The sequence below is a fragment of the Mytilus californianus genome, unplaced genomic scaffold (assembly GCF_021869535.1).
Source record: "Mytilus californianus isolate M0D057914Y unplaced genomic scaffold, xbMytCali1.0.p SCAF_5, whole genome shotgun sequence".
Lineage (NCBI taxonomy): Eukaryota > Metazoa > Mollusca > Bivalvia > Mytilida > Mytilidae > Mytilus > Mytilus californianus.
In genome coordinates this window covers 32,855,269-32,879,763 of record NW_026262701.1, presented here as the reverse complement: position 1 = coordinate 32,879,763, position 24,495 = coordinate 32,855,269, and the positions used below count along the sequence as shown (strand labels likewise).

Below are 24,495 nucleotides of genomic sequence, written 5' to 3'. Positions count from 1 at the left end.
TTTCACTGCCACGGATCACAACGGAGAATAAAGCTTTTCAACAAAATGATATTCTTTTCTTTGGTGGCATTAAAAAACGTTTGTTCACTGTTGTTTAAACTTTTTTTACTTTAATTGTTAAGGAAGTGTATTGTTGTATTACAGTATACTCATTCATGCTCACTTTAAGATGAATAAATTAGAATCAGATATTGTTTTTAGTCTCTCAACTTTATAAGTATTACCTGACTTACAAGCTGCAATGACACAGAAAGATAAAGAGAATCTTATAAACGTAATATTTTAAATTTAGTTATCATGTATTTGCAGAACGGCAGCTATAGGTATCATATTAGAGGTATATCTAGGAGGATGGGCCATGCCATTACCAGTATGGTCTAGATCACAAGGTTGTCACATCATAAGATTCCCGTTACAACAAGTGTTAGCTGTAAGTCATAATTAATCAATGGATGATGAAACGTGCAAATATGTAATTATATACGCGTCCTCAACCCCTCCCTCTAATACGTTCCCAGCAGCAATTTCACAAAGAGAAACTATCGGAAATGATGATGGATTTACGTTTAACGTCCAGTGACAGCCGTTAAGTGCATATCAGAACGAGACAATGTTAATGTGATTTGAATATGAACCATACTTTGTACTAGACCGACATACATAGTAGGGTTTATAACTTGTACTGTTAGTTCACATTAGTTACTGTTAGTAACTTTATTCTGACTCTGAGCCATCGGGACTTTGCTCTTATTCCTTAATGCTGTGGAATTAGCAGGGAAGCGGCGAATACCAATATTCTAGTCTTTGGTTTGATCGGTACCATACGTTGATCGAACCCAGGACCTTGCACATTAGAGGCGAGTACGCTACAACAAGACCGGCGAGGCGTTTAACTTTCGCAGAAGCCATGTAAATGCAAGTTTGTTTAAAAGGAAAATCTGCAAGCTTTTGTTTTGTTTCTTAAGTTTCAATCGTATATAATTACATTTCATGGTTAGAAAATAATCACGTGGTGTTCTATAGTATTGTTATATTTCCCAATGAAATACAGCATCCATGGATCCACGTTATCTCCATGACTACAATATCAATCAAATAAAATTTTCGTAATTTCATGGTTTTAACGTGAAACTGTAACTGTAAGAATCAAATCTTACTTTTTTAGATTGAAGGGGTTGTAAAGGCGTTGACTTTGAAATGGAAATTACTTGCACATGATATCCTTTAATGTGGAAACAATAAAAATACGTTGTTACTTATTCATTTTATGTATTCAGATTCTTCTGGCAATGATGATTGGTTGGACAGAATCTGGAATCATGACTAGTACCAATTCTATTTCGGATGACCCGAACAGTGAACAGTATAAAGCAAGAGCAGACTATGGTATTGGTACCATCAATAAAACACCATGGTTCTATGTCCCATATCCAGGTTAGGGCAGACCCGTACAGTGTACTTAGATTTATTACATCAGCCATAGTAATGGCATATAATTCTTGGATAGAAGCAAGACACAATTTGGAATTTTTGCTTATTTAAAAAATACTAAGTTGTGGTGCAGTTAAAGGTGAAAAGAATAAAAAAACGATAATTGTATTAATGGCTCTTCCAACGTAATCTCTTAAATATGTAGCAGAGGCAGGTTAACAGTAATACAATTTTAAGTAACCTCCATTAAAAATCATACTTTCTGTAATTTGCACGGTAACCAAGATGTAATGCAGCAGTGGCCAGATACTAATAAACATTTCACTTCGAATAAATCGGTGCAACAATAAATGACCCTTGCTGGCTATAGAACAGGCATAAACTGTAATAACAAAACATGCACAAATTGTTCAAATGGTGATCATAACAAGCGTTTTCCCCACCAAATAAACAGAATATATCAGGTACATTCGATACATTGGTTATTCCAAATTCTTGTATAAAAATATTGTTGAACTTTCTTGTGAAATATTTTTATGTATATGAAATAACCTTGTTTATTCGAATTTATATACCTATATGGAGTTATTTTCTTTCTGAACGATAGGTCATTCTTTTGCAGAATCAACCCGGACGATACCATTTTTCAATGAAATGTGCTCCAAGGCTTAAAATAATGACTTGTGTCAAGTCATTATTTTATCCTGATTAAAATACTGCTGTAACTGTTTGTTAACAGATTTTATTCATTTTATTTTACATGCGAAAAATTAAAAGAAAAGTTGCAAGTCACATTTTTTTGTCACTCTCGTCTGTTGAACATTCAACCGAAGTACTACCAACTGGTGCACCGGCAGCTGCTGATGGTTTTGCCTTCTTACTTCCATCTGACGGTCTTAATCCATACAAGATGTTCGATGCCTCTATTTGTTGATCGGCAGAAGTCCTTTTGTAAACTCTTACTGCTTTATTACGATGAATGCAATACATAGCTTATAATTATTTTTGTGTTTACGTTAGCACTTTTTTATTGACCTGCATATTCATAAACCACAATAAATGGAATAAAACTCAAAATTTGACCAGTAACTCAAGCATGCCGGACAAACAGACGAGCGGGCAAGTAATAGTAAATCTGATTACCCAAATATTCGTGATCGGGACAGATACAATCCTTTATCTTAATACGTTTCCTGATGTCTCTGTACAAAGATAATTATACATTTTTCTTACAATCATCAGTTCTCTATTAAAGCAATTGAAACAACAGTGAAAAAGAACAGATATTGGGTAATAGCATGCAGACAAGGAAAACCTTCGTGTTTTTTTTCATGCCATTTTGTGTGTGCTAAATAAGAATATTAAAGACAAAAGACTAGAAATTATAACGTTTCATTTTACTATTATATTACCTGTTGTTTCGGCCACATGTTGTTCTTGTATGCCAGCATTATAAAGACGTGTAGCTGCTGATGCTCGGAGGCTATGGTTTGTACGTTTTCCAGTTAGTCCAATACTTGTGCACAACCGTTTCACAGTGCCTTGTAAAGTGTTGTGTCCAATAGGAGTTTTGCTATACCATTGTCCATCTTTGACATGTTTTAAAGGTGTAAGGTAAAAACAATCCTTTCCTCCATTTGTTGGACTGAAATACCAGAAAACGTAATGTAAAATTTTACTTTAAACACACATAATGTAATAATGTAAAGATGATTTAAATTATAGGTAAATTAAAAGGACATTACGTTAGATTAGATCAACCACGAAAAACTGTTCAAAACACTTCTAAAACAAATATTTCAGATTTTATCATATTCAAGCATGAGAAGATATATTAAAGAAAACAGTATAAAATCCTGTGGATTCGTATTGGAAAATTTAATGCGACCTTTGGATGTCTGTTTTGTGTTTTGTGTTTTGATGTGTTACATGTACATTAGACGATTTTCTGCTGCCTTTGTTTTTTTTAAAAGTTTTTATTAAAAGTTCTATACATTGTTTGTATATTCTTTACACGATTGAATTTTCATACTGTCTCATGTTCTATACCTTTATAAGGAAATCGGCACAGAGAGGGATTCATATTTTATATTTGGGGGAGGGGGGATACCATTGACGTTGTCAGTTAATTTTCGATCTATGAGATTGAATGTCCCTCTGGTATCTTCCGCCCCTCTTCTATTGTCATCATCACGTATTAGGAATACCATTTTTTCAGGGTTTGTTTTTTTGTAAGTGTTGAAAAATAATCTGGCTTAACGCGTTAAATATAAGCGCCCTTCCCCCACCCCCACCCCCATTTTAAAAAGTTATTTATAAATAATAAGCTACTGACCAAAGTGACTTGTACTTTCAAATACTGTAATAATACATTTATTCCTGTATTCTGGGTTTTCAAATGCTTGGACACATTTTGGAGCAACTTTTAAGTGCTTAAGGCCACCTGCGTTAGCTTTTGAAACGTCCTCTTTGTACAACAGGTATCTTAATTTAGCATCCTTATCTTGAAACGGGCCAGTTACTTGCGGATTAGAATTAAGTCTGAGCCGTCGGTGTTCATTGCCTCCCCTTAATGCAAAATGCAAACCACACAAATAAAGCAACGTGTCTAGAAGTTGTTGGGGATTATCAACGCCAAGGATACCCTTATCATATAATGCCGTTTCTTCATTTACCGATATCACATCAGCCTGCTTGCGCGTATTTGCACCGAGACCTTCAGTGGCCCTTTCTTTCATGACAGCATCTAACACTTGTCTAGCCCGAAGAAATTCGGGATCCGTGAAAAAGTTTATACTAGATGATTTTTGATGACGAATATATCGCTGTACTGAGGAAAACAGGTCATAAATACTGTTGGACGGATATTTACCTCCATCGTTTTTTTTGGCCTCGACAATAAAATATTCTAACGAAGTGGACAGTTCTGTTTTGTCCATGTGTACCAAATCCTTTTCCAAACAATTCGGAGGAATTCCTAAATTATCTGATATTGGACGTAAACGGCGCTCGGCTTGCCAACTATTGAAAACATTATAATTCCATTTATATTTTTTGACTTAATTTTTCGGCACCGATTCCTTAATCTTGTTTTGAAGGGATTTTGCTGTCTCTGGTTGACCATGTCTAAATTGATTACGGGTAATTACCAAATCATTATCACTTTGTTTTAAATCAAAATAACTTAGAATATCACTTTCTTCTTCTTCACATACTTTAGAATACGAACTTTGCGTAAGAAAAATCGGGTCCCACTCTAACAAATCTATATCATCCATGGTCGTAATGCGGATTTATTTTAATATAACTGGACAATGATTACACACTTTTATATCTTAATTAGTGAGTTTTATTTTAGTGAATTATTTTCACCTTATTTGCATATACATTATAATTGAAATGTTGGGCGTGGTTATAACCAGACTCATTTGAGCAGAATCTCCTCCCACTTTAATGATCTGTAAAATAGGATATAAATTTCTGGAAAATCGTAAAAAACAGAATATTTTTCGACGGTATATAAGTCAGATAATGCATATTTTAAGTTTTTTCTTGTCGTAGAACACACCCCTCGGTGTGTTCTACGACAAGAAAAACCTTAAAATATGCATTATTTATAACCGATCTCGTCATGGTCCATACATGATGCATGACTATAATAATGATACTAGAAAAATAAGAAAATACGAATATGACACATCATTAATCCTATAATGTTGTGACATTCTAAATATGCACAAAAAAATGGAATACGACCAAATTTTATTGATATGTTTTTCGACAAACAGTCTACATTCTTGCGTGAAGTAATTATCCTTCTTTTCTGATTGACATTGGAGAAAAACTGTCAGTATCTTAGTATATTTGACCTCTATTTTAAAATATACTGAAACAATGACAGTATATTATTTTATTTTCCTTCTGTCAAATATACACGAAGGCGTTAAAATGTCGAACTTTTCTCAACCTAGGTCAATTTGGATCAATTGGTTTTGATGGTGGTGTGTTTGTGGCATTTGTTACTGCAACACTGACTTCAATTATAGACTCGATAGCCGATTACTACGCATGTTCAAAAATGTCCCATGTTCCTCCACCACCACTCCATGCAGTGAATCGTGGGATAGCATTTGAGGGCTTCATGAGTATGATAGCTGGATTTTTTGGAGCAGGACATGCTACAACAACATTTGGTGGAAATATTGGTACCATTGGAATGACAAAAGTACGTAAGATACTTTAAAATTAAATCTTTGCAAAAGCAGAACACACAAACATTCATAAATAATCAGTGAACTTTTGTTAACAGTAAATGATAGGTATATATATTAATTATTGTTAGTAAAAATGAAAAATGATTCATTTTTTTCACTATTGACATTTTGGTTTCAAAATATAAAAAAATAAAGCTGAATAATTAAAATATCACATTGAAGTTTTTGTAATAATACTTTATCGAGCTCTCAAAATGAGGCCTTCAACGTTGTTAACGTGTAATAATACAGTAAAAATAATTGTATTTTAAAATGTCTTTTATTATAGGTCGCTAGTAGAAGAGTTAATCAAGTTTTTGCAATTATCTTGATAGTGTTTTCTGTGTTAGGAAAACTTACTGCTGTGTTTGTTACTATACCTGACCCAGTCATTGGAGGCATATCTGTTGTTGCATTTGGAACATTTCTTGGACTTGTAATGTCAAACCTCCAGTATATAGACTTAAATTCCTCTAGAAATTTAGCTGTCATTGGAATATCTTTGTTAATTGGCTTAATGGTTCCAAATTGGACAAAGAAACATCCAGAGTCACTTTCAACAGGTGATATTTTTATTTTATAAACTTGTTAATTCTAGTATTTATTATGAGTTTATTTGATGTGGTATTGTGTAAATGTATGCATTAAATGAATACTTTGTTTACCATTGATGCAACTTTTCCAATTCTTGTCATAAAGTATGTTTATCAAATAGCTCAGATATATACATAAAAAAAATAAGAAGATGTCGTTTGATTACCAATGAGAAAATTATCCATTAGAGATTAAAGGAATAGAATGTAAACAATTAATTACGGCTTTTAACAATTGAGGAAAGCTCGTATTGGAAGTTAACTGTAAAAGACCTCCCTGGATGACAAAGTGTAAAACATTTAAAATGAGAAAACTTACTGTCTGATTTATGACAAAAACAATAAACGAAAAACTAGTATACACTATATTAATAATCAAACCAATAGATACACAGCATCTTAAGCTTTCAAACATTTTCTCGCGATTCGATTTTTTTTAATTGAATTAGTTACTGAGTTGTTTACCGTTATTGTGTATTTTGACAATTTTTACTCCAAAATAAATAATACTCTTAGTATATCGATACACAACGATGTCTTCAGTCCCCGTCCACTGCAATTTAATATCTTAATTCTATCCTAAGAAGCCGTATTTCAAGTGGAAATTTTTAGCATTAAATCACAAGTTGAAGTGCTACAAGATATGAACAGCCTCATCAAAACTACAAAATAAGTCAGTTACTAACTTTCTGAAGTTGAAATACTACAATACTGCAATATGCAGTCATCATGATTATCATCAACTTGTTATGGTTATACGACTGATAGTACAAATTTCTTCCATTTTTGTAGGCCTACCAGACCTAGATCGCCTGCTACAAACTATTCTATCAAATCCAATGATTGGTGGATTTGTCGCTTTCTTCTTAGACAATACAATTTCAGGTAATTTAGCGCAATATAGAAAGCTTAAGGGTCCCAATGTGCGAATTCCTATTTGATGTATAGTATGTAAAATAACAATGATACCGAACTCCATGAAAAAATCAAAACGGAAAGTCCTTAATTAAATAGCAAAATCAAAAAGCTCAAATAAATGGAAAACAACTGTCATATTCCTGACTTGGTACAGGCATTTCCTTATGTAGAAAATGGTAGATTAAACCTGATTTTATAGCTAGCTAAACCTCTCTCTTCTATGACAGTCGTATATAATTCCATTATATTGACAACAATATGTGAGCAAAACAAACAGACTTTATAAATAATGCTATTGAAACCAAAATAATAGCATAAAATTTATTATACTTGACAATGCAGTATAAAATGATAACAACCCTTTGAGACCCAATCATCCAAACAAATGGATTCCTTGTATCTATTTAATCAGCAGCGTCATTTCTTGTATGTGTACTTTGCAAAAGCAGGACTTATTAACCACAGCAACGTGTAAAACAACATTTATAAATTCAATAAGTTAAACGATGGTTCAAAAGAACTGAGACTACTTTGTGTTCTAGCAATCTTAGACAAGAAAAAAACTCATATATGACCTATCACAATTCATTTTACGAATGCATACGATAATATACAAAAGATAAGCTTAAATGCAAGGATAGCTTACATATAGTGAAAAAAAAACTTGATTTCATAAATTTTTCGAACCTTTAATGTAGGCATATATTTTCTTTCTGTTTTTTTACCAAATATCATTTGTTTGAGTAACTCTCTTTCAGGGTCAAAATTAGAGCGAGGTTTAGCAGAGTGGCATACCTCTAATCAAGTTTTAGAAGAAATTTCTGATTGTGATTATGAAGAAGATGTGACAGTTTATGAAATACTTTCTATTTCAAAATTACTGAAACATGTAACATGGTTGAAATATATTCCAATACTTCCTAACTTTGATCCAAATGTTTATAACTGTTCATGTTGTGGACGTTGTAAAAAAGAGAAATTTTGAATGTGTTCTTTTTACCATTATACATTTTAGAATTTTATTTTGCTTGTAGTTCAAGATATAAAAAGCATATACTATATTTAGGAGGTATAGAACACCTAAGGGAGTAAACTCTTTAAAATTAGCTCTGAACGTTTTCATCACCTACAATTTGTAAAGAAAAATCAAGCGTCTTAATGATCAAAAATAGTGTTTGTCAAACTGCTATATATCCAATGAAATTATTCCTGTAAATTGTGTGGTTCAAACTTCTTGAAATTTTCATGTTTGTCAACAGGTCAAAATAGATATGTTGTCTAAATTTTATGAAAATTACACGAGCCAAATCTATTTTAGTCAAAGTGTTGGGTACCCCCTTAACTAGTAATATTTGTAATACTTTTCCAAAACATTGATCTGTCTGAAAAATATATAATTTTGACACAAGTGACAGGTCAATGTCAGAAATATATAAAAAAAAAATGTGTATGAGGCTAACTGGGGAAGGGGAGGTTTACCAAATACTTTAATGTCGGGCTGAATCCAAAAAAGTGTATATTTTTCCTACATTGACATAATATTGTTTTTATACTGTTGCTAAAAATTACAATTATGTTTGTGTAAATTTTATGAAAATATTAACAAAAAATGTAACTTATCTTCCATTTATAAACTGCAAACCCCAGAAAGTGAAGAAAAGAGACCTGAAATGAAATCGTCATTGCACGAAATATCCCTCTGTAAATTTATTCGTTAGATAAAGATAGCAGATAGTGTTCTAGGTGCAATTTATTATTCCACATGAAGAGTGCCTCCAGAAATTAACAAGACCTTGCTAAAATGCAGTTAGCAACCATTTCAAGAAAAGATTGCAAATATGTACTGTTGTTATATGTGATTAGCAGAAGGTCATTCTTTAAAATTTGTTTTTTTTTATAATAACTTAAAATTGAAAAAATTAGAAAATGTCAAGCTATAAGAAAATATTAAATACATAAATTTTTTTGGAATACAAGTTTTCTCTTGATTTGGACTACAATACCAAGAAAAGGTAACTATCGCCAAATTTGATGAAATATTTTACCTTCGAAAGAAACATGTTTTTCACAAAATCAGGCCGTTGGTTTTCTCTTCTGAATTGATAAATATTTTGTGATGTCGGGAACTGTTAGACCTTACTATATGCTATGGGTTCGCCTAAAGATATTAACAACCTTGTCCTTTGGCCTCTGATGGATAGTTGTTTCATTGGCAATCAAACCAGATCTCCTTATTTTAATTTATAAGAAATTATTCAGTTGACTGTCATGACATGTTCTTACATTATACTATCGCAAATGACCAAATGTCTTATTTGGCTAATGAGATACACTCAACAAGAAGTTTCTGTTAAGAAATACCATGTTTTCCAGTGAAATATGAATGAACATAACTGTAAAGAAAATCAAGAAAATGTGGCATTTACCTTTCAGAAGTTTTTCACAGTTTATATGGAAGTGTTTTTAATAAGTTTTATAGAATTTATTTCGTTAATTCTTGATATTTTGTCCAGTTAATATACTTTTATTTTTAAAAGTACATTTACTAGTATTTAATGGATAAGTATGGTATAATTAAATCAATTGGAATATATGTTCATGTGAATCTTCTCATTAAACCAAGCTGATAGTCCTTGCTATCAACCATTCTCATGTTTTAGAATTACTTTGTAAAAAAATATCTTCATAGATTCTTAATGCATCATTTGTTTGTGACATGCTAGATGTGCAGCATAAATGACAATTGAAAGATAAAATCTTAAGAGTAAAGTTATTGAGAATGAACAAATAAATGAAAGTTTGAGTCTCATATCATCGTTAAGGAACTGGAGTACATTGAGTGAACCAACAACCTTTGACAGGAAAACTAGCAATCCTAAAAAAGAGTGTACACGCTGAAATATCTTGCCTATTTTACTTATATGATTGGATTCATGTTGAAAGTCTGTAATATGAAGGTTTTACTACAACTATCACATAAACTTAACATTATCCATTAAAATGAAGTCATGGTCAGATGAACCATGTCAGACAGACATGTACACCTAACAATCATTCCATACACCAAATATAGTGGTCTTGTACCATATAGTACCAGAGAAACAGATCAAACCACAAAATCTTAACATTTCATACCAATGAACCATGAAAATGATGTCAAGGTAATATCAACCCTGCCACACAGACATGCACATCTTACAATCATTCACGACACCAATTATTGTTGACCTATTGGTAACAAAACTTTGACTCCTCTTTATTTACCTGTAACTCCGTTTGAAAGAATATAATTTGACTCCTTCAATTGTATTTTTCTTTTGTTATTTAATCATTATAAAATCGTGCAATGGAGTTAACGGAGATATATATTTATATATAACCAAGAACATTTATATTATTGTTTAGATGTTAACAGATATTAAATGATGTAAAATAATGCATATGGAATATTAAAGGATAGATCATTCAGTTGGGTTTGTGTTTTAATTCTAATGTTGGCGTAACAAATCACTCCACAACACTATTGTTTATAGTATCTGATAAACTGACATAATCACAAAACCTATCATTGACCAATGAACCATGAAAATGAGGAGAAGGTCAGATGAAGCCTGCCAGACAGCCATGTAAACCTTACATTTATTTCATACACCAAATGTATTTAACGTTTCTTATAGTATCTGAATAAAATGCTCCGCAGGGCGCAGCTTGATACGACCGCAGAGGTCGAACACTGAACAGTTGGGGCAAGTATGGACACAACATTCAAGCTTGATACAGCTCTGAATTTGGATTGTGATTAAATATTTGACACAGCATAGGTTTCTGACACAGAATGAATGTGGTCTAAGAACTTAAAAATTTTAAATTGGACATTCACCTATTATGGTCCAATATCCAAAATCTAAATACATGGTTAGATTCAGCATATCAAAGAACCCCAAGAATTCAATTTTTGATGAAATCAAACAAAGTTTAATTTTGGACCCTTTTGACCTCAATGTGGACAAAGTTGATAACGGGGCCCAAAAATCAAAAATCTAAATACATGGTTAGATTCAGCATATCAAAGAACCCTATATATTCAATTTTTGTTGAAATCAAACAAAGTTTAATTTTGGACCCCGATTCCGACCAACTTGAAAACTGGGCCCATAATCAAAAATCTAAATACATGTTTAGATTCAGCATATCAAAGAACCCTAAAAATTCAATTTTTGTTAAAATCAAACTAAGTTTAATTTTGGACCCTTTGGACCTTAATGTAGACCAATTTGAAAACGGAACCAAAAATTAAGAATCTAAATACACGGTTAGATTCGGCATATCAAAGAACCCCAATAATTCAATTTTTGATGAAATCAAACAAAGTTAAATTTTGGACCCTTTGGACCTCAATGTGGACCAATTTAAAAACGGGGCCCAAAATCCAAAAACTTAATACACGGTTAGATTCAGCATATTAAAGAACCCTAAGAATTCAAGAATAAAACCCCATTGAAATTGATCAAGAAATAAGCAATTTATACGAAGTATCTTCTTTTGCACAATACTGTGCAATTGAATATTTCTTGCTATTGTGCAATACTGTACAATTGACAATTTCTTGCTATTGTGCAATATTGTGCTATTGGATATTTCTTGTTATTGCGCAATACTGTGCAATTGAAGATTTCTTGCTATTGTGCAATACTGTGCAATTGAAAATTTCTTGCTATTGCACAATACTTATTATATAATAATTTACACATCCTGTTTGGTGTGTATCTCCTACCATATCATTATTATTTGCTTTTAAATATTAATCAGAAATAACCAACTTAAAATGGAAAATTTTAAAAGAAAAAAAAAAGGAAAAAAAGAAAAAAAAAGAATAAGAAAAAAATCCCCCCCCCAAATTTTTTTGAACCCCCTTATGATTCATCACCCCCAAACTCAATCCCAGCCTTCCCTTTGTGGTATGGTACCTTGCAGTACAATTTCAGAGAGATCCATACACTTGAACACAAGTGATTGTCTGGAAACTAGAAAAATGCTTATTTTTGGCCCCTTTTTGGCCCCCAATTCCTAAACGTTTTGGGCAATTACCCCCAAACTCAATTCCAGATTTCCCTTTGTGATATGGAACCTTGTAGTACAATTTCAGAAATATCCAAACACTTACACACAAGTTATTGTCATGAAACTAGAAAAATGCTTGTTTTTTGCCCCTTTTTTGGCCCCTAATTCCTAAAATTTTGAGGCAATTACCCCCAAAATCAATTACAGCCTTCCCTTTGTGATACGGAACCTTGTGGTACAATGTCAGAGAGATCCATACACTTACACACAAGTTATTGTCTGGAAGTTACAAAAATGCTTATTTTTGGCCCCTTTTTGGCCCCTAATTCCTTAACTGTTGGTACCATAACCCCCACAATCAATCCCAACCTTCCTTTCGTGGTATTGAACCTTATGGAGATCCATTCACTTAAACTAAAGTTAGAGTGCGAAAACCAATGTGTCTTCGGACGACGCCGGACGACGACGACGACGACGACGACGACGACGACGCCAACGTCATACCAATATACGACCAAAAAATTTTTAATTTTTGCGGTCGTATAAAAATAGACCAAACCACAATAACTAATCATTGTTCAATAAACCATGAAAATGAGGTCCAGGTCAGATCAAACCTGACAGTCGGAGATGTACACCTTACAATCATTCCATACAACAAATATAGTGGACCTATTGGTTATAGTATATGAGAAATAGACCAAACCTGAAAAACTAAATATTGTCCAATGAACCATGAAATTGAGATCAAGGTCTGATGAAGCCTGCGAGTTGAATATGTACACCATACAATAATTCCAAACACCAAATATAGTTGACCTACTTTTTATAGTATCTAAAATACAGACTTGGCAACACAACTTAAAACTTTGATCACTGATCCATAAAATGAGGTTGAGGTCAGATGAAACCTACCTGACAAACATGCAGACCTTTCAAGGAACCTATATACCAAATATAGTTATCCTATTACTCATAATAAGAGAGTATTTCACTTTGCAAAAAAAAAAAACACTAATTTTTTTTCAAGCAGTCACTGAACCATGAAAATGAGGTCAAGGACAATGGACATATGACAGACAGAAACCTGGTAATAATGTATCTGCATACAAGGTATGAAGCATCCAGGTCTTCTAGCTTTTGAAATATAAAGTATATAAATAGTGTTTGGTGTCGACACCCTAACTGGATTGTAATACCTGTCTCGCATTCTGCGACTTTCGTAGCAGACGAGACAAAAACGATTACAACTTCAGTGCAGACAGGCAGAATAACTAATCAGACCATTTAGGCCAATTTTTCTAAGAATGTGTAGGGTTATTTGGGAAACAAATTTGTTCTCAACCATATTGTGTTGTCTGAAATCTAAACATTTTGCTATTGAGTCACAAAGGCAAAACATTATTCAAACTATATAGGGAGTTGAATATTCACCTTAACCTATCATGTCCTTTGCTTTAATGCTTTAACAAAGTTATGTGTCTGGAGTATCTGAGTACAACTCTAGTTTAAGGTTGAGATTTTGTTGGTCCATCTTTAGGATTTTTATACACTTGTTTTTTGTCTTTTCTATTAGTCATGGTGTTGTATCCTTCTTGAACTTGTGATATTAGATAGGACTCTAGGTATATAATAAACTTTTTTTAAAACAGATCATTGATTTTTTTCATTTATTTCATGTAAAAAGTTAACAAAGGTGAACCCAATCGATATCTTATAGTCCAGAATACAATAACAATAAATTACTTAATTCAGTAATTGCCCCTTGAAAATTGTTCATTTATTCATATTCTAAATAAATATTTTCAGATAATTGTCTTACTCTGTCTGTTGAAACATCAGGAAAACAAGAACATTTGTATGCAAATCACAACACAAAATAATAATAAATAAAATATACACATTATCAACAGGTAAAAATATGTTAACAACAGAGGTAAGGAAGTTTAAAATATTACATCACATGATTCGTATACAAATATAAAATATGACTCTTTTAAAAGAAAAAATGAAAGAATGTAGTTTTTTTGTCAAAAGTGTTGAAATAATAAAGTTTCAATTCTAGGAAAGAAATAACTTTGGCAAACTTGCTTAATTATTGATAATTTAATTTTTGTAAAGGTATGACAATTAGAATCTGAAATCTTGCTTAACCACAAGATTTTTTCAAACTTATTAAATTAAAAAAGTATTCTCAAACTACATTATGGGTAATATCAGAACTCCTTCTGTTATTTTCACAATTGATAATTATGAGCATGAATATTAATAGTAAAAATTGCAAATATCAAAAACACCATAGCATTTTAAGCTAAATGGAGTATAAAATAATGAATGAAGTTTTGTGTCAAAAACATGAAGAAATTTTCAAAAAACACTTGAAGCTAATTAATCGGAATGACAAAAAAATGTCCAATGAAAATGCCTTCAGTCATTCACTTCCATATCCAATGCACAAGACCTACTTATGATATCTTAACTTAAATTTAATGATTGATTTAAAATGGTGAGTAAAATAGTGAAATAGATGATGATGATGATGATGATGATGATGATGATGATGATGATGATGATGATGATGATGATGATGATGATGATGATGATGATGATGATGATGATGATGATGATGATGATGATGATGATGATGATGATGATGATGATGATGATGATGATGATGATGATGATGCAAATATCAGAAAAATTGTAACAAGACAAAAGAACAGATCAAATTAAACATACCATACAAGAAATGATGAGGACTGAGACATAACAAGAATATATCCAATATCGTGTTGATACATACTATCTCCTTTGATACACATTCTAGTATTGAAAAGATCATTCCTAATGTAATTAAATTTCAGTATTTCATTTAAAGCATTGTAAACTTAATAACTGAAATTTTCAGTATCACTGATGTTTTTTTTTCTATTTACTCTGAGAGTAACTGTAACAGTTGAATCAGAGGATATGTCTTTTACCATAGAAAATTAAAACTTTTGTAATAAATCTCCATGACATTGAAAAAAGAATGACCAACAGTTTCACATTTCTATGTATTTGGATGTAAGTGTTAAAAGAGAATATCGTTATCACAGAATATCAATAATTTCTGAAATGAATACAATACAAAGGTTAAAAATCAGCATCAGAATTGTAATTAGTAGATCTTTTAACACGTGAAACAGTTCTCAGATCACTGACATAAGAAGTTCTTGTAAGTCATTACTTGAGAAGAGCATTGACAACTACTTTTTCATTGAGATTACGGAGATATGTGTAGGTTTGTCCTGTACCAACAAATACAATTGGTTGTCCTGTAGTATATGTCATGGATATTGCCGCACCAACCTGAAAAAACAAAAGTCAATGAAAAAAATTACAATTGATTGATTGATTTGTGTTTAACATCACTTTCAGCACTGTTGTGCTATTTCGTGGCAGTTAGTTTTATTGGTGGAGGAAGCCAGAGTGCCCTGGGAGAACCACCAGCGTTCGGTAGTAAAACTGACAATCCTAGTAAATTAAGATTAACATGTAAGGAATCGTTACAGTTGTAATCAAACTCTTCAATCAGGTGTATGATTCTAGAAAGTCGTGAGATCATTGAAATTGATACCGAATCAACACAAATTTAAAGCAAACCAGAAAATCTTAAATTTATTAGTTAGAAAACAGCCCCAAATATGTATAATTAAAATTGCTTTGCACTAAATATATTTCTGGAATAACCTTCAAGTACACCAGACGTAAATTCACACTAAATATGTGAAAGGAAAATTTCATATTTACTTGAAAAAAATAATAAGCAATTAACATCAACTATTCAATGATCAGTTGCAATTTTAAACTAATTAAACAAAATTGTAAAATTGTAATGCTTCAACAAATGATTCAGCCTATTCTGAAAGTCTCCTACATTACTGCAAAGTATTTTAAAGATAAACATGACACATTTATATATAATAAAATTCCACTTACTTTATCGTCAATAGTATCAAACTTAGTAAGAACTATCCCATCAATAAGTCTGGGATTTGTCATATTAGAATGGTCAGCAAGGGCCTGGTTAAACTTGGTAAGCTGATCAACAGCCTCATTTCCAACCAGGGCTTCACCAACAAACAAAACCAGATCCGGCTGATTTACTTTGATGAGCTGAAAATAAAAATGGGCAATATATTTGAAACTGAAGACAGCAACAGTTTTAACAGATAAAACCTTTTAGATATACTATAAATAGAACATTACTGCTGTTATTCTTAACAAAATATTGCAAGAATAAAAAATTTATGATTCTTAAAATATTAATTTAATTTTAAGCAAATTAATTCAATTCAATCCTTAAATATTTTTTAATGTCTCCAATAGTTATCTTTCAATGTCTTTGATCATCACTGCATATCACTTTAAAAACTTTTAACTTTTTATTTACCTTAGAAAGAGCTCTCATCAATGGCTCATTGTCCTGCATTCTACCTGCAGTATCTACATGCACCACATCAATATGGCAGTCTCGAGCTGAAATGATAAATAACACATACTTCAAAATTTTGTAAAATGCTGTAAATTCAGAAATTATTGCGATGTTTTAATTAATGCGAAAAATTCACAGTATTAAGTTCTCAGTCAAAAATGCCAATTATGATTTCAATAGTAATTTTCCTTCGCAAAATTTTGCAACTGCATTAATAAGATGTCACATTGCTATCAGTAATCAGTGATTCGCAGGGTTTACGCTGACAGTTGCCATTTTCGCATTTTGTGGCGATTAAATTTTATTATTGGCAAAAGAATTTGGCGAAAGAAATATAACGGTTCAACTTTGTCTATCCTGTTTACTTTTCCGGGTTTCTCAGATTTTTCCCTGATCAGAAAATACTGGGAATTATCCTTGGAACCTTGTGGTACAATTACAGAAAGATCCAAACACTTACACACAAGTTATTGTCTGGAAACAACAAAAATGCTTGTTTTTGACCCCTTTTTGGCCCTTTAATTTCTAAACTGTTGGTACCATAACCCTTAAAATCAATCCCAACCTTTTTTTTGTAGTATTGATCCTTCCGGTAAAATTTCATAGAGATCCATTCCCTTAAACTAAAGTTATTGTCTGGAAATGTGTCTTCGGACGACGCTGACGACGACGACATCATACCAATATACGATGCAAAAAAATGTTGGTGATCGTTTAAAAACTAGAAGCTCTAAAGAGCCTGTATCGCTCACCTTGGTCAATATGCATATTTAACAAAGGACACACATTAAAATTCATGACAAAATTCTATGTTTTGGTGATGATGACTTGTTTGTAGATCTTACTTGACAGAACATTCTTGCTGTTTACAATTATCTTTATCTATAATGAACTGGTCATATAAGAGCAGTATATGTACCCTGCCACGTCCAGTTCGTACTTGTGTTTGATGTTTTTCTGCTTTGTATCCATCTTACGAGTTAAGCCCTTTTCAACTAATTTTAGTATAGTGTTCTTGTGTTGTACCAATACACCACTGTCCAAGATTTGGGGAGGGTTGGCGCCTTAAATGTTTAACCCCGCCACATTCTTTATATGGAAGTCCAGGTCAGTAGCCGGTAGTTCAGTGGTTGTCGTTGGTTCATGCCTGTCATATTTGTTTTTCGTAAATAGTTTTGTTATAATTCACCCGTCCCGACTCCCCCTTAACTGCATTTTAAAAGCAGCATGTTTTTAATAAATTTTAAAACAAGCTCGGGATATAAACTCGATATCCATACTTATATATTAAGTGTCATCTCTATGTCTGATCGAGTGTTATGGGAAGTGCCAGGTACTGTCTTCGTATTTCGTGGATTCATATTCACGAACATGACATTCATCAAATCGCACGATGGGGGTCTTGGTACAAGTTAGAGTTGTTCATCTTTTCGGAGCACCAAATTCTTCCTATATGTCATCTTATTTTCTGGTCCCTAGGTTCGTATTTGTCTCTTTATTTTCCCCATTTTTGACTGACTCGCCATTTTCCGAGAAATAATTAAATAAAAAATTAGTTGGACATACACGGGATTTGAAGTGTTACGACCAAAGAGGGCGGACAGGATAATCCAACCCTTAATACAAAATGGAGAAAAACCGAAGATCTACTGAAAAGAAGAAAAATCAAGACATAAAACAAAACCGGGGACTTAAAAAGCACAGAATGGCAGTGTACACACAAACGCCGAAATATAAAAACAATTAAATACCCGGACCCGTCAAACGAAAGGGGGCAAGGATAAGGACTGAGCATGTTTATCAACTCTAAGGCACTGAGGCAAATATCCCGCATGAGAAGAATAATCGGAATCTAAACGGATAACCACAAATATTATCGAGAACGGAGTTGGTCTTTTTGGAGAAAATTTATCCATACACTTATGACAGATGAATTATCGGAATAATGGGCTGTCGGAATAATGGGATGTCGGAGAAGTGGCCTGTCGGAATAAAGGGATGTCGGAATAATGGTTGTCGGACTAACGGGATGTCACCGATAAACCGAATGACACCCGTGTACTTGAAAATAGATAAATAAATAGATATGTATAGATTACCTGTGTTTACCTGTACAAGGATTGAGCGCAAATGTAAGTGTAATCTGGGACTATTATACTAGTATATTAGTACCAGGTGTAATGTCATGCATCGTTTTTTAACTATTAGACTACAAGTAAGAAGCTTGGAACAGCCATCGAAAATAAGTCTGCCTAATTTGCAACGTAGCCTATAAAAAGCCATGTTTAACCAGACACAACTAACGGCTTACTTCAATTGAATTATATCAAATACTAGTAATTAGCAAATAAAACAGAGAGACAAAGATAAATATTAGATTGCAAGTTAGTGGCTTGGAACAGCCATCAAGAATAAGCCTGTTTTTGTTTTCATTTTAGTAAAGGACTTGTTTGTCTTTATTACTGTTTTTACATATCTTTTTTGATCGACTCAACAACATGAACAGTAATTCATTAAGTTCTCGAATATCTCCGGGGGGTTACGAATCAATTGTGAAAAGAACGTGATAGCCGAATACTTCCAACTTAAATGCTCAAATTCTTCTTTTTTTGGCTTTATCGAGTTGATGCAACATGTCTATGATAAATTTTTGTACCAAAATGTATGGTATACATAACATTTTTTATTTTAGAAATTAAAAAAATCGACTGGTGGTGTCACCAATAACAACAAAAGAAAGAGGTAGATATCAGGAATATTATAGAAAGCATATACTTGTTTTCTTAAAATACAAACAAACAAAATTTAAAATATCAAGATACATCGAAAAAGAATATTAATGAAGCAGTTAATTTATTTTGAAATAAATAGTTAAATAATGTACTGATATCCAAGGCCACGCCCTCTGTACCAAGGAATGATAGAAATATCACTATATATATTACTACTCTAGTTTGTAACGTTCTCCGCTCATCCATTACAGTAAAGGTTACAACAAGGGGAACAATTATATGGAATTATTTGGATGTGGGTATGGCAGAAAACCTTCTATAGCTAAAGGACTAGAAGCTGTCAGGAGGTTTTCAATACAATCGAAGGGATCTATGGATGAAAATGCTGAAAATTCTGATGGATTTAAAGGCGAAAGCGTAAGTAATCCTTGTACGTTATTATAAGAAAACATGTTTTCTCAATAACAGTTCATGATATATGTGACATCTGTCTATACTGACTCCGCGTTGGATATGTTATAACTGTGAAATATTTTTAAAATAATTAGAAAATACTGTAAACAAGCCTGAAATTCAGAAGATGTCGTTTGCAACTGTTATATTTTATTAAATTTTTTAGATTGAACTCTTGTATTTTTTATGCAAATGTGTCTGCATGGTGTTGAATATATCGTGAATACAAAACACGGGCATTTTGGCATTTGAATCCCTGTTAAGAAAGTCATGCAAAAATTGACGACATAAACGCCCCAACCCAACAAGAGAAAAACAAATAAAACAAATAAAACAAAACGAAACTATATATGAACCAAATACAAAACACAACAAAATTAAACAAATAAAAACATAAGGTCATGTGTCTCTCAAACTGTTTATGTTGTCTTTACATTAAATCCGTTGGAAGTATACTGATTGCTACTTTAGTCTGTGAGAACAAGATTTATTTATTAGTTGTCATTGACTTTTAACTAGCTTTCAGTTACTTCGAGTACTCTTACATCGGTGCTTTGTTTCTATAGTTTTTATGTTAGTTATTTTGTGCTTTATCACGATCTTTTGAGTTAAGTCAATTGCAAATGATGTTTAGCTCACCTGGCTAAAAGGGTCAAGCAAGCTTTTCTCATCACTTGGCGTCCGTCGTCCGTTGTCGTCGTTAACATTTACAAAACAAGTTGCTTTCTTTAAAAAAAGAAAAGCAAGACGTGAACCCTAGTCCGCTGACTGGTCACCAAAAAATTGTTGCTGAATTTTTGTTTGCTTTTGAATTGAAATAGTTGACTGTGAATGGAATAAGATATGGATGATGTTAAAACACCTTTATTAAAATGCTTAATTGTGTGTAGATTCTTGCACAAGTCAGTTGAAAGCAATGTTGAATAGTTGTGAATAGAAACGTGTATACATACATCTACTATTTGAATATACATTTTAAAGCTCGACTATTTCATTTGTTACTTAGGAATGTACATCATTTTTTCATAACCCTTTTACAAATCCCAGTTTCTATAAATCGGATGTTTAATGCAAATTGCACACACCAATCGCAATATAAATTTAAGCACTCAGTTTAATTGCTTTATAATCTGGATGCATTTATTTTATCTATCATCTCTTCATATTTTGTTTCCTGCATGGATGCCTTTAATTATTCTCAACTTGTTATTGAAGCTGTCTGTACTCATGGTATATGTTGTATACATAAATTTAATTTCCATGTGAAGTGAAACTCTGTGGCATGCAATTTATAAGAAGGGTAATCTCGTATATTTTTCTTGAGAGTAACACACTAGCTTCTTTGGGACCTCTTATATAGAAATTTATTTTGGTCTCATTGAAAGTCACATGCCAAGCTCATACTACTTTGTCATAAATTTAGATAAGAAAAGCGAAAATTCGCATTCACGAGTGAAATTAATATTTATGCATGCCCGTGGTTTTTTTTTTTCTATAGTAAATAGAAAGCATACGCACTGATACTCTGGATAAGAATACGCATTTGCGTCATCACATATATTAATCTAATAGTTTAATTCGGATGTCAAACTACCTACCTCAAGTGTTTTGACTCCGGATTCATTGACATTTTATCCAGAATTTTTGTGAACGCAAACCGATAGTGTGCGTGTTAACAGGGTGATGTATATTGTGAATGAATCAAGACGTGTAGGATAGCTGGTCAACACAATGAATACAATTTTCAAAATCGTACAATAGTACAAATATTTAGATGCTATAAGGTTGAACTATTAAAACAAACAAACAATAAAAGAATTGAAATTTTATAATAAACATACATTCCTGTTAATGAGTTTTTTCAGAAAATTTAAAATATAATATCAAATAAACACAAATGTCAAGTATTTACGGATGGACATTTTATAAATCAAATCAGTCTTTTTTTAAAAGTCTAACTGAATATTCCACTATATATAGATATAAGAAGAGACTTATAAATCCATACTAACACAGTATAAAATAATTAACATAAGATAGTAATTAAATTTTGTTATGATTTTGTCAACTATTATTTACGTTTTTTTGTGAGATGAAAGGATTTAAAATCCTTGTGAATTGAAGCCATGCAAGTATTTTTCATTCACGATGGTTTAAAATTTAAATAATTAGCTAACTTTGGGTATACATCCCTACTCATTGGTGCTTATGCATTGCATATAATTTTCATAAATGTAATGACTGTTCAAACTTGTGAGACATAATGCACGTATATATGACAATTCTAATTATATTCTATTAAAAATAAAATTCAGTCTCAGTTAAACTTTATAATGAATATTCTCTTAGTCTGGTAGTATCTATTGATAAAATTAGATATTTTTGACAGAAGAAGAATCCTTTTGTTTGGTTATCTTTCTGCTTTCCGACCACTGTGTTTCCGACCTAAGATAAATATTTTTAACAGAAATGTCGTTTCTTAATTTTCTTCATGCTTTCCGACATTTTCCCATGCTATGATTGAAATACAAAATATCAAACAAGTTGCTTTCTTTAAAAGATTAATGCTGAATTTTTGTTTGCTCTTGAAATGAAATAGATCTAATTGACTGTGAATAGATAATGATTATGTTAAAACACTATTATTAAAACTATGTAATTGTGTATACATTTTGCACAAGTCAATTGAAAGCAATGTTGGATAGGTGTAAATATTAAAGTACATATATACAGCTACTATTTTAAAGCTCAAATATTTTATTTATTTATAACTTAATTGGGAATGTCCATCATTTTTTCATAACCCTTTTGCAAATCCCAGTTTTTACAAACCGGACGTCTAATGCAAACTGTACAAACCAATCGCAATATAAATGAAATCACACAGTTTGCTTTATAACCTGGGTGCATTTATTTTATCAATCATCTCTTTATATTTTGTTTCCTGCATAAATGCCTTCATATTCTCAACTCGTTTATTAAAGCTGTCTGTACTCATGGTAGATGTTGAATAGATAAATGTATAGTCAAATTTCCATGTGAAGTGAACATGTGAAGTGAAAGCCTGTGGCATGAAACTTATAAGAAGGTTTCGTATATTTTTCTTGAGAGTAACACACCAGTCCATCCAAGTCACAATTTGTAAAAGTAAACCTTCATTGGTCAAAGTACGGCCTTGAATTATTCAAGACGTGTAAGATAGCTGGTCAACACAATGAATACAATTTTCAAAACCGTACCCCAGTACAAATATTTAGATGTTATTAGGTTGAACTATTTAAAAAAAAATCACAATTGAAATTTTATGATAAACATACATTCCTGTTCGTAAATATTTTCCGAAAATTTAGAATATATACGTCAAGTATCTAAGGATGGACTTTTTATTTATCAAATGAATCTCTTTAAAAGTCTAAAACTATATGAATAAATTGCTATACAAAATATAAGCAGAGACTTATAGACCCATACTAAACAGTATAAAATAATTAACATTATGATAGTAATTAAATTTTGTTATGATTATTGTAAAATATTAACTACGTTTTTTGTGAGATGCAAGGATTTAAAAACCTTGTGAATTGAAACCACGCAAGTATTTTTTCATTCACGACCGTTTAAAATTTAGATATTTAACTAACTTTGGATACGCATCCCAGCTCATACGTTACATATAATTTTCATAAATGTAAATAAATGACTGTTCAAACATGAGACATAATGCACGTATATATTACAATTGTAATTATATTCTTTTAAGAATAAATTCAGTCTCAGTTTAAACTTAACGATGCATATTCTCTTTGTCTGGTTGTATCTATTAATGAAATTAGATATATATCTTGAAACCTATTATAGATAGATAGACACATTAAATAGCAAAAATGATCAACAAGACAAAATCTGCAAATAAGTCAAAGTTTGCCGAAATCGTTAGTAGACTCTTTATAAAAGTAATTGCCCTTAAAAGACAATTAATTGAAAAAGAAAAAAAAATAGCAATACAAGATCAACCAAAAAGATTTCTGTAATGAATTCTATTCTAGTCTACAATTTTGGGGAGTGTCCATTGTTGAAGATGCACATAGACCTAGGTGAGCAAAACAGGCTCTCTAGTTACAGTTTGTTCTTATGTTGTGCTGTTAAAACACCACTGTCCGGGGTTGGGGGAGGGATGAGCTCTCACAAACATATTTAATCCTGCCACTACTTTAAATGTCTGTCCCAAGTCAGGAAGTCGGGAACCTGTGGTTCAATGATTGTAGTTGGGTTCATGTCTGTCATATTTGTTTTGCGTAAATTGTGTTTTTTTTTATAAATTAGGCCGTAAGGTTTCCCATTTGAATTGTTTCACATTTTTCATGTCGATGCATTTGTTTTAGGGCTTCAAATTTTTGCATTTGGTGGAAAATTGCATAAATGGTCAAAATGGCCTCTTTTTGAGATCCAGTCTTTAATACATTTATTCATACGAGCAACAAACAGCTTTACCAAAGAAAATATATTTTGCTACAAGATGTATTTTTCAAAGAAGCAAACGCGTGTAAACTATATTTTTGTTTAAGGCTGTTGCTCAT

General features: G+C 32.0%; 1 protein-coding gene and 1 long non-coding RNA gene across 2 annotated transcripts; both read left to right on the top strand.

Moving 5' to 3' along the window:
* Nucleotides 1-346: 346 nt before the first annotated feature.
* LOC127701953 (solute carrier family 23 member 2-like) lies at nt 347-5,674 on the top strand. The gene is made up of 3 exons (XM_052205928.1): nt 347-430; nt 1,278-1,434; nt 5,403-5,674. Exons 1-3 carry the CDS (start codon nt 359-361, stop codon nt 5,672-5,674), a joined length of 501 nt encoding a protein of 166 aa, XP_052061888.1. The 5' UTR covers nt 347-358.
* A 326-nt stretch (nt 5,675-6,000) lies between these two features.
* On the top strand, nt 6,001-7,991 carry LOC127700704 (uncharacterized). Its single transcript, XR_007981694.1, has 3 exons — nt 6,001-6,247; nt 7,070-7,162; nt 7,954-7,991. It is a non-coding gene; the product is annotated as an uncharacterized LOC127700704 (long non-coding RNA).
* The last annotated feature ends 16,504 nt before the right edge of the window (nt 7,992-24,495 follow it).

Excerpts from the sequence above, each read along its gene's own strand:
- LOC127701953 (XM_052205928.1), top strand. The coding sequence starts at position 359 with ATGCCATTACCAGTATGGTCTAGATCACAAGGTTGTCACATCATAAGA. Across the intron at positions 431-1,277 it reads CGTTACAACAAGTGTTAGCT|ATTCTTCTGGCAATGATGAT; the intron begins GTAAGTCATAAT and ends TTATGTATTCAG. Across the intron at positions 1,435-5,402 it reads GTTCTATGTCCCATATCCAG|GTCAATTTGGATCAATTGGT; the intron begins GTTAGGGCAGAC and ends TTCTCAACCTAG.